At 28.5% G+C, this 14,225-nt stretch overlaps 1 protein-coding gene across 2 annotated transcripts in view; it reads right to left on the bottom strand.

Moving 5' to 3' along the window:
• Positions 1-14,225, bottom strand: part of Axn (protein axin) — a 100,691-nt gene that overhangs the window by 19,604 nt on the left and 66,862 nt on the right. For both annotated transcript variants that reach the window (XM_075375539.1, XM_075375540.1), the window contains exons 8-12: positions 12,974-13,129; positions 8,061-8,229; positions 7,064-7,171; positions 6,736-6,850; positions 1,165-1,265 (exon numbers count right to left, since the gene is read on the bottom strand). In XM_075375539.1, coding sequence (XP_075231654.1) covers positions 1,165-1,265; positions 6,736-6,850; positions 7,064-7,171; positions 8,061-8,229; positions 12,974-13,129 — 649 coding nt within the window. The remainder of the gene's footprint in view (positions 1-1,164; positions 1,266-6,735; positions 6,851-7,063; positions 7,172-8,060; positions 8,230-12,973; positions 13,130-14,225) is intronic.

Raw genomic sequence — 14,225 nt, 5'->3', positions numbered from 1 at the left:
TTAAAAAACACAATCCCTACTGGAGTAAAATCATACTGAACTCTGCCAAGGGACTGATAATGAGTCAAATGTCTATGATATTTTGTATTGCTGTTATTCAAGCTCAGGCAGTTACAGTTTCTTTTATACACAAAAATATTAAAATAATATAATATAAAATATTATTTTGACTGTGTTGATCAGATGATAGCTTACTATCCAAACCAAAGAAAACCCTTACAATGTAAGAAGTTGGGTCCATATTTTCTACTTAACATTCTTCAAAAAAAAATTCTTCCTATAAAATAAAAAGCAATATAAAAATAGCTTCTTAACACCTCCAACAACACTAAAGTGAACACTTTATATCTGAAATAATATCTCTGGCTCTTCCATTCTATGTATATTCAATGACTACAAATCCTTGTTACTCTAGCCAATAATTGGTTACTACTCAAAAAGACTCCATATCAAGCACCTGTGCTATACGCATTACAAGTGAACATCTCATGCATTTGAACTGTTCAAATAAAGGATTAAATGACCTGTGGAGTTGCGCAGCTAATTGTCTTACAAAAAGCAGCACCCTTCATGAGTATTCTACACATTTATTATGTACTAATCTTACTTTCACAGTTATTATGATCAGCAGTGCTTCACAGAGTTCTTCCATCTTCACTTCCAGGAGCTTCAAAAGATAGACCATACTAAATTTTGCACAGATAGTAAGACGTTGCAATTTTCATCAGAACGAGTGCAATTAGAGACAAAGGGCAATGTAGTCATCACCAATTCAAGTCAACTACTATCCACAACACTTCGTACTTTGCTAACAGTTATCACTACTTTCCAACAGATCTACTTCTTTCTTCTATCTGCCAAGTATATGCTTACTAGACAAAAATCAACATATTCCTTTTTTCCAACAGGGCTTCCCTAATACTTTTACTTTGATTTAACTACGATCTGATGGATCAAGCTATGATTATCTACGAGTATTTTATCTAGAAGAATAATTCAAAGGGAGGACCTTGCACCCTTCACCTGGGTCATAACTATAAACGTCACATGTCTAGGTGCATCATCTTTTCTTGTTTTACCAAGACCTGATACACTATGTTAGGATAATAAATTTTTATAAAAATAACTATCGGTCTATAAACAATCATTAGTTGTTATCTGTACCTTATTAGTAGGAGGGTTTGATGGACGGGAACGTCTTAATTCAGGAGGTGGTGAAGCAAGACCTGGAGTTCTATCAGACCAAACTCTTGACACATGTTGATCTGTAAAAATGTTAATAATAATTTTTAAAAAATAAAGCAATGCTTTATTATAAATAATATCATTATCATATATATGAAAACTACAGCAAATTAAATAAATACACAATAAGGAATAAGGAAGTGCAGACCAAATTTTCTGGTACCTTTTTATCCACACACACTAAAAAAACAGAATTAAAACTGAAATACAAAATAATAAAAAAAAAACATTGTTGTTACGCTGACTACTAAGACTATAAAATAAATATAAAATATAATTCCTACGCTTTTGGTAAGCTTCATAGGAGCTTACAAGCTATTAATGTTTATTGTATAAAAATTTAGTTAATTTTATTTTGTTTTGATTGAACAGCAGTAGAATCAAATTATTAAAGTCAACGATGTAAAGATAAGTAGAACCTTGGTTGAAGTTAACATGAATTTATAACTCAATTTGATTTTCCTTATTATAGTTGTTTGGCAAATAGCTCCAGTAGCAGTAGCAGTAGAATATGACCAATATTCTTAACAATTTTTTTCTGTAACAGCTTGTGTAACTGGCAAGAGGCAACTTATATAAGTATACTTATATAAATATATTAAAAAAACTTCTCATATCTCCAGTTTTATAAAAAGTGGGTTACATAAAATATTTAATGATAGCAATAACTTATCAAACTGTCTCTGAGCAGTTTTAACCATATCTTTAAATGATAAAAGAATAAATTTGTTACACACATACATAAAATAAGACAGCCTCCATGACACAGTAGTAGTGTTTTAGTCCTTCATCCAGAAGGTCCCAAAGGTTCAAATCCCAGGCAAGCATGGCATGTTTCATATGCTAAAAATTTCTATTTCTGTATTCCCATCCAAAGGTTGAAGTTGTCATAAACCAATTTTTCATACATATACATATACACACACACAAACACGAGGGTAAATCAAATATAAACAGGAATTTTGTTCCTGAGTGTCTACGGTTGGTAGAACGTACTAGGCCTGAGGTTCTAGTATGCTTGGGTGAGATCATTAGAGTGGGGAGAACGGCCATTCCACACTCCCAACCAATTCGTCAGTAATGTTCACAATGTTGGAGCAACAGGTGCACTCCTTCACTGCGCAACACATACTTACAAAATTCCTTGCACGTGAAGAAGTTTAAGCAATGGAAATTTAAAAGAAATTGACTGCACCAAACATTGTCAAGGACTCATGTGTTTTCCTGGCATAAAGAGTTCGAGGAATGCCGAGAACAAGTGGAAAATCAGAAACACAATCACAGTCCTTGGACCAGCATTACAGATGAAAACATTTGCGCGGTTTGAGACATTATTGAAGACGATCAACATGTGAAAGTATCCGAAATTGCAGAACAGGTTGGAAAAAGTTATGGAAGCTGTCAAGCGGTCATCACAAATGAACTACAGTTTTGTAAAGTGTGTGCCAGTTGGGTCCCTCACCTTTTGACTGCAGATCAGAAGTTGAGATGTTTGGAGGTCTGTCAGAGGCTTACAGCAAGGTTTGCGAAAGAAGGTGATGCATTTTTGAGTCAGTTCCGTCACCTGCGATGAAATGTGGATCTACCACTACACTCCCCAGTCGAAACAAGCCAGTATGGAGTGGCAAAGGAAAGGGAGGCAGCCCCAATGAAAGCCAAGACTTGACTGCCAGCTGGCAAGGTTCTTTCAATAATTTTTTTCGACCGACAAGGCATTTTGCTCATTGATTTTTTGCATGAGCGACACACAATCAATGCTGTTTACTACTGCGAGCTATTGGATGAGGTGAGAGCTGCAGATCACTGCAAAAGATGAAACCAACTGATTCGAGAGACCACCAAGGTGGCCTCTCTTCCAAGGAGGTGTTATCTCCTCTAAGACAACACCAGGCTCCATACTGCAGCTCTAACAGTCACAAAATTAGAAGAAATGAACTCGACCCAACTTGATTATCCTCCCTACAGCCCGGATCTATCGCCCTGCAATTTTCATTTGTTTGGGCTGCTTAAAGAAGCTCTAGGAGGGCAATGATTTGAAGATGAAGGCATGAAGGGATTCATGTGCAATTGGCTCCTGATGCAACCCTTTTCATTCTATGATGCTACAATAAAAAACCTTCCTTCTCGCTGGGAAAAATATATTTCTAAAGCAGAAACTGTAAAGAAAAATGAATTATATTTGCCTTTTATTTTTCAATAAATAATTTTTTTTTTTAAATAAAATTCTGTTTATATTATAATAAATATATATATATATATATATATATATATATATATATATATATATATATATATATATATATGTATTGTATATATATATATATGTATATATATATATGTATTGTATATAAAAGACTATGTATAATTACACATTAAACACAAAAAAATATTAAAACATTAAAATACAAGCACATGTGCAAATGCATATGGAGTCAATTGGATAACATGCATGTGGCAGCCAAATACAATACAGATACTATTTAAGAAAATGAATATTCTATATAATACTATGAAAGTGCTGCTATCTATTGTAGCTTTTATAAGCAGATCTCCCTCAAAATCTGTCTGTAGGTTGATCAAGTTGAATCTTTCCCTTAATTAAATATATTTTTTTTTCTAAAATATCTAAATTTTTATTTATGTTGCCTTTTTTAATTTCTAAATTGATATTAACATTAGAGATAGAGAATGTTTATTGTTTAAAAGACGATCTGCAACATTAGAAAAGCCCATTTTTTTGTTTTTATAATGCCTAAAATGTTCATAAAATCTGGCTTTAAATGATCTATTGGTTTTACCTATATAAGTATACTCACAATCATTACATTTTATTTTATAAACACCACATAAATGTTATAAATCAGTGCTATTATTGTTTTTTAAATATTTTATTATGTGGTTGTTATTGTATGCAGATTTAAATTTATCCTTGTCAAACCCTGGTTATATTTTCAACAATGCTATTGGTATATGAATATTTTTAGTAAACATTATCAACCTTTTGTGTATTATGTATTGGTTTTAAAGTTATTGTACTATTAAGTTTTGATGCTTGTTTTTTTATGTTTATCAATTAACAAAGAACTATACCCATTTTTAATTGCAATTTGCTTTATAGTATTTATTTCTGTGTTTAATTCTGTGTATAATGGATGGCTCTGTTAATCATATTTGTATATATATTAATTTTATGAGATCAAGGATGATTTTGGCTATAGGTTTTCTGTATACCGAAGTTATAATTTGATTACTTTTATATTAATTTCAATATTAACATCTAGAAAATTTATTGTTATATTTATTTCAAAATTAAATTTTAAATCATTATGATATGAACTGAGTTTATTCAAAATGATGAGGTGTACATTATTTATTACCAAATCATAAGCAAAAAAAAACATCATCAACATAATGAGTTCATAATAAAACCTTATGTGTGTGAGACCATAAACAATTTTACTCTCAAAATCTTGTAAATATATCTCTGATATAACAGCTGATAAAGGAAATCCCATAGGCATGGTATTTTCCTGTGTGTAACATTCGTTATTAAATTTAAAGTAATTATGTTGACATATATTACTTACAATAATGATTATGTTATCAAAAAATTTAAGCTTTTCATTATTATTTATTAATTTATTTTTTGTTACATGAATTGTTTTATCAATAGGTACGTTATGATACGTGTTACTTATATCATAACTCACCATCCTAGTGTTTTTGCCAACGGTTAACTTATTTACAAATTCATACCCATTTTTTATCTTAGAACTATAATGTAAATTTATTTTTATCCTAAGAATTTTATCAATAATTTTGTAAATAATATAAGATGACGCAGAAAAAAAAAACAATCAAAGTTCACATTGGGATGCTAGGTTTATGTATCTTGGAAGTCCTGTTAATTTTGGTGCAACCGGTTCAAAGGGGAATAATCTAGTATGGTATCTTAAATTACTGTTATAATCAAAAATAGTTTGATATTCTGTTACTAAACTTTTTGTTATTTTTAAAAATTTATTAGTACAGTCTTTTGTTTTCTTAAGTTATTTTCAGATATATACTGTTTCATTGAAATATTATATTTTTCACTATGCATGATAACAGGTGTATTAGTTTTATCAGATTTCAGTATTTACAATTATTTTCATTTAATTTATTCTTTAAATTATGAATTTTTTTTTATTAAAAAGTGATTTATTAATAATATTTATCTCAATAATCTTTTATCAATACTAATAATCTTTTAGTTTTTAAATTTTAATTTCAAACATTTTATGTTTAATATGTAATTACACAACACGTTTTTCACATACAACTGATGATATGGAATCCCGCGAGAGTAGTCTCGTAGAAAAATAACAAAATAAGGTAAAATATTTCTTAATTCTGTACTTGGGTGGATCAAGTTGATTTACATTATATATGTATCAGTACAGAGGTTATATGGGTCTTGAAAGGATTGATTTTAGAAAAATAATTATGAATGCTGACCAAGCAAAATTATCCTTTAAATTTTATAAATTGCATATATAACTTCATAATGTAATACACTTAATACATTTTAATAAAACACGTTTCAGATTAAACATCATTCTAAAATATAATAGAATAAACATAAAAGGTTCTCAATTTAATCAAAATATATCCAAATCTAAAGAATTAGGATGAAACAGGAGATTAAACAGGGTTATTATAAAAGGAATAGTACAACTATTGGGCTAAATAATACACACCTTCAATTGTATCGAAGTAATTGAAAAGTTGTGCATTTTTATGACAAGTGACTCAATTTAAATTGGTGACTATGTAGAAAAATAGTTTAAGATTGTCCCTTTCAAATTTATTTTTTTTTATTTGGTTGGTTTTTTATTTCAAAACCCAAGTTACTTTCTGGACATCCCTCGTGTATATATATATATATATATATATATATATATATATATACACACACACATAAAATAGATACAGACTATATGTAGTTAATAGCATTTTATTTGTTTATCTTTGTAATGAAAAATGTTTTATTCTGAACTACATAATACATCACTTCAATTAATTTTACAGGTATGGGCAAAGTTAACTTGAGAAGAGCACTTCCAGAGAATAATGCCTCTTTTATTATTTTGTGTTTGATTTAATAATTTTTAATTTTCTTCTGGTCTGAATCTGACTGACAAATTCTACTTTAATCAGAATATCACGTACTCCTCTCTTTTCCTCCGTTGAATAGCAACTAATCTGAGCAATCAACAAATGAAATCGCTCGTGGAGTAATAACCATACATAACATATTGTTTATTCACTTGTAATGTCTATAAATACACGTATTTGTAGATAGCTACATAATATAAGGCAAGTTTTTTTTTAAGTTCCAATTCATTAATGGATACATATTCAAATATTAAAACAGCATTGTCAAGGATTAGAATGTTTCATTTTATGTAAAACAAAGAAAGAAAATGTTATAATTCATGTATAACTTACCTAAAATATCCTGATCATTATCATTATCGATATCGACTTGTAATTTTTCTCGAATAGCATCTGCTAAACTCGTAGGACCAACACAATCAACTGAACTACTACATAAATCACTGCTCTGTAACACCACAATAAAAGCATTTAGCTGAAATTGCAAAAAAGAACCTTAATATAAAGAAATATATTAAAATTGAATGCTTCTCTTTGTTTCCAGCATTTATAAATATTTTTTCCAGTCACTGCAGACATTTGTATATATAATTTCCTACAGCAATAAAGAATTTTTTTTTAAGAATGAAATATATTAAACACAAACAAAATTTCAACTTACTTCAAGTAATTTCCTGTCAAGACTTTCTTTAGTTTCCTGATCACGTTTAACATTTTCTAATTTTTCGATTAATATAGCAGCAAATTCATCTGGTTTCATAGGATATATCTAGGAAAAAAAAAATTAAATGATTAAAAATAATGCACTAATTCTTATAAAATACAAAGAAATAAAAAGGAATTTTTATAATACTAGTTTCATGCACTAAATATTAAGTACAAGTGATTACATTGAGATTTCTACTTGACGGTTGAGTTCTATGAATTCACAGTACCAGTTAAATAAAAGATAATTTTTATAATCAAAATATCAGAAATTTCTTTTAGATTTTATTACAAATTAACAAAATTAATAAAATATTCTTCTTTTCAAGGTCAGGAAAAACATAAAAAAGAAAATATAATAAAAATGTTCCCAAGCCTCTTGCCTTTTAAGCACTATAGACTCAAGCCCACACATCAAGAGTTCTCCCTTTAAGATGCCAAAAAAAAACTCAATTTTGAAATTAAACATAAAAATACATAACTTCACATTTATCTTTTGTGAAATGTAGAACCTGTTTGGTAATACAATTGCTGCTGTCAATGAACAGAGTTTTTAGTTAGCTTCAGTCATGGTATACTTTTACACAGTATGAAAGATGTTTGTCGCTCATTTTGTATCATATTGAAACAACCTAGCAGTTAAGACCAAAATCTCAAAAAGTAGTTTGTAAATGTTTAAACATTTATTTTCATATTCAGCAGCTTATGTGTTAAGCCGTATGATTCAAATAAATTTTGAATCGATTAATGAACAAGTCTGTAAAAATAATTTATCAAAATAATCCTCTTTTATTAGAGTTAAATAAGGCAACCATAGTTATGCTCAGGCAAAGTAATAACAAATGGTGTAGGTTGTGGACATTGTAAAAAAATATATACTTTAATTTAACACAGTGTATTAAGTACTTCATAATAATTTTAAAAATTGTTAAAATTACTAGGGAAAATTTTACCTGCTCTTTCTGAAACCGTTGAGTCCTAGGTATAACAGTGTGGTGCATATAGGGATCTCTATTGAGACTAGCTGCTTCTTTAACTTGTCTACAATGAACCTGATATTGTTTCTTTGAATATCTGTGAGAACTGAAACCACCCATGCCACCATTTCCAGCACCTCCATCACTAAAAGTAAAGGGTAAAAAAAATTAAAATAGAAACACACATTTATATGATAAACGACAAAATTTATCTTAAACTCAATCTTATTAAACAATCTGAACCGTTTAATAAAATTTAGGACTAATTTAAAAAAGAAAGGGTTAACAACTTTTGAGACATACCTGTATAAAAACAGTTCTGTTATTGTACTTCTATCACAGCAATCCTATATATAAATCCACAACCCTAATCTTTCTCAATATTTTAAATGAGTAGAGAAGTTGTGTATTTTTTTATAGAAGTTTTTTCTGAAAACAATTTTGTTTGATTATGTAAGTTAATTCTTTTAAAGAAAGGGATCCAGCGGAAAACCTACTTTCAAACATTACCAAGAAAAAACTTTTGAAGATCCTTGTCAAAGACTACTATTTTAGATTACCCATATTCAAGTCACTATTTATATTAAAATGATTTGTCAAAATGCCACTTCTTCTCATAATCAAAAAGCGTACGCTAAACACCAAACATATTAAAGTAGGCAACTTTTTTAAATGAATAATTTATTATATAAAAAATGCAATGAAATTACAGCAGCTATTTATTTCAGTTTATTGACATCTTACAAATGATACTAATAAAAAATCTCTACATGAATTGCTACTAAATATTTTTCACTCTAATACCATTGCACACATGCACATACAAACAGATATATAAATATATAAAGGTAATTCAACAGATAAGGAAAATAATTTGGGAACTGATTATAGAGATTGAAATGAGGAAAAAAGTTCAGATAAATCTATCTGAAAGAAACCTTATCGAGTTAAGGCTAGCAAAAAATATTGTCCAGATTCAGTTCCCCGGTGAAATGAGGTCATACTGAAATAATTTAGGTGTTATATAAAGGGTAAACTAGAAGATTACTTGTGTATTTTGATCTGCAAAAATGAATAAAACAGATTTCACAACTACTTCTCTTGTAGTTTTCATGATATCCAACATAAAACAGAAAAATTTTGCAATGAAAAACACGTTTTAATAGGTCTGAAGTACAATAACTTTGTTAAATGATTAATAAATGTGTAAATTTTATTAACAAAACTTGTAGAGAATTCAATTCTGAGAAAATTTATATAATAGAATTAATGAAATAAAAAAAAAAATCAACTTTTATCAAAAACTAAACAGAATAAACCTTAACAGAAAATGTTATGAATTTGTGTAAATTAAAACCAGCTGCTTTTAGTAAAAAAAATGTAGACCTTTGAAAATTTATGCTAGCAACACTAACCATATGTTTTGAAATTAATTTGAATACTACTCATTGTTGTCATAAAATTGTGGTTATATTTTAAAGGTAGATTTTAGGCAGTTGAATTAGTAAAAATTGAAAATGGCTGTTTTTAGAATAAATTTTGACCTTTGAACATTCAGGTTGGCAACACTATTTATATGCTTCAAAATTAATTTGAATATTACTCATTGTTAGCTTAAAATTGTGGTTACATGTTAATAATAACATGTAACCACATGGTTTAGTTGTTTTTGATATGATATAATTTTGATGTGTTTAATTAATTTTGAGAATTAAATTATGTAGTGTAATTGTTGTATTCTAAACTATATCTACATTTTTTCCAACTAAATCTGAATTTACATAAGTGAAATTCCGTTTTCACTGTGTCTCTTCACTCATGCAGAATATGCTGATATGATTTCTGTGTATCACATTTGCAATGTAAGTGTTCCTGCAGTGGTGAAGAGACCAATGTAGGTATCCTGGGTGAGTAATTCCAAACCATAAAGTTTTAATAATGTTCATGGGAATGGTACATTTCCCAATACTCATGTTTCATCTGAATGTCAACCGGTACATGGCGATTATTCAGGACGTACAGGTCAGTCCTACAGCGACTAAGTGAAGAAGAATTCCTACATAACTCAACATTCTACAAAGTACAATGTGAAGGGCAATACATGTTCATGGACTGCATGCTTTTTATGTTCAGAAAGTTTAATCTTCAGCTTGGTGACCATGAGATGACTGCAGTTTTGTTAGTTAACTATAATTACCACTTAATTCTGTTCATAATATTTTTGGATGAAGCTACTGTTACCAGTAGTGGAATAAACAAAACAGAGACTTCACATCGGTGGTCTGAAGAAAACCCATATGCTGTAGTTCAATCAAATTTCCAGCAATGATTTTTTGTGAATGTTTGGTGTGGCATTATCAAAAACTAATTAATAGGCCCTTTCACATTAAAACAAGTGTCACGGGGAGAAATTATCTGGAATTTTAAACAATGAATTTCTTACGGTACTTGAAAATTTTTAATTGGTGAAATGAGTTGAAATTTACTATCAACTTGATGTGGAGCAGCAACACATTTCACGAATGAAGTAAGACAATTTTCCGATGAAAGATTTACTGATAAATGGATTGGATATAGAGTGCAGGTAAATTGGCCACCTAGATCACCGGACCTCACTTCCTTAGATTACCTTTTGTAGGGGTAAATGAAATGTAAGGTATACAAACAAAAAGTAGACACACATAATGAACTGATTGCTCACATTCTCAATACTGCTGCCCTCATCAAGGAATGCAAAGGTTGGTAACAGAAAATGTAAGGAAATAAGTTGAAAAGTGCATTGATGTCAAAGGTGGAATTTTCAAACACTTATTGTAAATTACAGTATAAACCAAAGTGAGTATTCTTTTTAAAGAAAAGTAAAAGTATTTAAATTTTTCTAAGGTATAAATTTATCGTAAATTAATTTAATTTTTACAAATTCATATTTTTCTATTAAGTTTTAATAATAAAACTTGACTTTTTTTCTGTTTTACATAGACATTAAAACATCAATTCTTTCAGAATTAAAGTAAGCAATTTGATGTTTGATAAAAAAAAAAGCATTCATTAGTCATTTAACAAAGTTATTGTACTTCAAACCTAATAAAACTTGTTTTCCATCACCAAATCTTTCAGTTTTACATTGATATAAAAACTACAGGAGATACAGTCATGGAACACGTTTTATTTGATTTTTCAGGTCAAAAAACATAAGTAACCATCAAGTACCCTTATAAAATGCCTAAAAATTTTCAGTACGACCTCATTTCACAAGGTGAACTGAAATTCGAGCGAAATGTTTTGCTAGCTTTAACTTGATAACAAAGCATTTTTGGACATATGTTTGTATAACTTTTTTTTCATATTTTAAGCTCTAGAATCAGTTCACAAATTACTTCCATTACCTTCAGAATTACCCTGTGTATAACAAAGGTGTAATAACAGGTGTTTAACAAAGTTCTCCTGAGACTTTCATAAATAATTCTACTCATAAAATAATAGAAAAAGTACATACAAATACATACCCTAAAATGCTACTTTCATCGGGTATAAAAAAACTAGTCCATTGTTGGGACAAGTGTATTAATATTGGTGGGGATTATGTTGAAAAGAAGTAAAAGTCTAATTTTGTAAAAATACCCATTTTTTTCTATATCAATTTGTCTCTTTAATTATTGAATGTCCTGATTGATTTGGAAAATTATATAGAGCAACTGATGATGCGAGGTTCTTGCGAAAGCGCTCTTGCTTGGATTGTGGAATAAGGTAGGTGTCATCCTATTTTATTAATTCTGTACTTTGGTATGTGTGTATATATATATATAAACATGACAAAATAATGATGTAGAAAACATAAAACAAAACATGTAACAGTTTGAATTGGAGTGGTCCACATTATAGCAGCAACATAAGCTGACTAATTTGATATATAATCTCATCAAATAGTCTTTTTATTTCTGAATTCATAAAATATAAAGAAATTTCAACAAAAGTATTTTACTTAATTTTGTACATATTGAATACAAGTTTAGCAGCAGAACACTTGATGACCTACCTAAATCAAAGCCTAGAAGAGACCGGAGAGATGTCCTCAAAATTTTATTTTCATTAATCTTTACCGGATCACTTTGTGTACCTCAAATTTTCTATAAATTGAACTACATCACTTTCAAAACATGATTGGTATGAATAATGATTAATTATTCATCTGGCAGCTATAATTTATGTTCTATAATTTAATTTTTTTTAACATTGTTTTTTGGGTACCTTTATTACAGATAAATATTCAATAAAACTGTATCTACTTAAAAATTTATTCATAAACTGCAAAAATATTAATTTATCTACATTTTCAGTTAGCATACACAAAGAAAATCCATATCATAGTTAAAAAACAGAATAATTAGATAGTAATACTCTTTTATTACTTTTTTTTAAAACATTATAATTATTAATGTTATTAAAAAAAAATCTCCATAACAGCTTGTTGTAGAATTTGAGACAAAGAAAAATTTTACATTCTTACTGCATTATTAGACCACAACAAAACTAGTAAGTTACTTCATTATTACCTGAGGCAGTGTCTGTACAGTATGATTGTCCATTTCCTACAATACTGATGTCTGACTGACAAAAGAATAATTCTGACTGAAAAAGAATATGTTATCAACCAATGTTAACTTATGCAAAATTTTTGCACCATTTTCTAACTTAGCAAGATTTAAACAACACCCAAAATAGATATTTCAATAGCTTACTGAAAATGAATCACATTATTAAAAAGATTCTCAACATCTAAGACACATACAAAAACTATTTTATATACATCTAATTCACTCATCACCAAAACAACATTTATTACAATATGGATTTAAAAAAAATGTATTAAACAAAAAAAAAGTACTTACACTGAACTATCTGTCATAGACATATTATCAGATTCAGTCCGAGCATCAGAGCTAAGGCTCTGTAATTCAGAATCCTGTCTTGAAACAGGATTATAAGATGAATGGTGAATCCAACTGTTACCATGTGAAGACTTGCCATGAGGTTGTAAATATAACCTGCAGTTATCAGTAAGTATGTAATGAAGAAGTACCGACCGAGTTAATGAAACCAACGACACATTTAATGACCATGCCATTACAACATGCACGTAGTAAAACGTAAAAAAAAAACAAAACAAAAACAAAAATAAATTAAAAACATTAAAAAAAAATTTTTGAATTTCCAAACAAAATAATTACACATATAAACAAAAAAATTAATTAAGCACAGATTAAATGCATTAAATAATAACAATAATCCAAACATCCATGCTAAATTTAAAAGATTATATAAATTAATCAATTAGGATGGAAGACAAGATCAGGTATTCATAGATATTAATTTAATACTATGGTTGATATCTCAGTCAGTGTCTGATCCTAAACTGATAACAAATAATGTTCATAAAACACAGAGATAAAGAATCAAGAGTCAGAAATCGTTTAGATACAGGAACATTAGGAAAAACTTTCAAAAAATTGTAATAATTCTGTCTTTTTTCACAAATCAAAAAATAAATTCATTTCTTTTTCCTTTTTAACCAATTTAAAAAAAGAAGGAGGTTCTCAAATCAATGTAATGAATGTTTTTTTTAAGCCTTACCCTTTACCAAATTCAAAAATTTTATGAATAATTTTTTATTCGGTAAGCAGAGTTTCTCTAGGACCCACATTATAAGATTTTTGTTTTGTTTTTGATAATTTAAGTGGAAAAAATTTAGATAGTAACTTAAATTGTTGAAGTTGAAAAGTTAAAAATATATTTAATTTACTATTTTTTTCATAATTGCTTAATATTTGATTGTTATACCATAGTGACAACAGATAGCCTGATATTATTATGATATTCAGTGTTTTTGTGTAAACAATTAAAAAAAAAATAGTTAGAAAGCTTAAAGGAAAAAGTAATACATCTTTCTACATTACACAGTCTCAGCTCACATTCTGTCTTGGAACATCAAATCTCTGTATTAGTTTCAAGTTGCAGATTTTTCATCCAAATAGCTTTATCAAATTAACTGCATTTTTTGTAGATTTAATCATACTTTAAATAAAAGTAAAAAATGGAATAATTTTTTTTTTTAAAAGAAAAATGCTTTTAAAAATCTGTTCT

Source organism: Lycorma delicatula, chromosome 9 (assembly GCF_047948215.1).
Source record: "Lycorma delicatula isolate Av1 chromosome 9, ASM4794821v1, whole genome shotgun sequence".
NCBI classification, from domain to species: Eukaryota; Metazoa; Arthropoda; class Insecta; order Hemiptera; family Fulgoridae; genus Lycorma; species Lycorma delicatula.
Note: the sequence above shows the minus strand (reverse complement) of the source record. Positions and strands in the feature narration are given on the sequence as shown.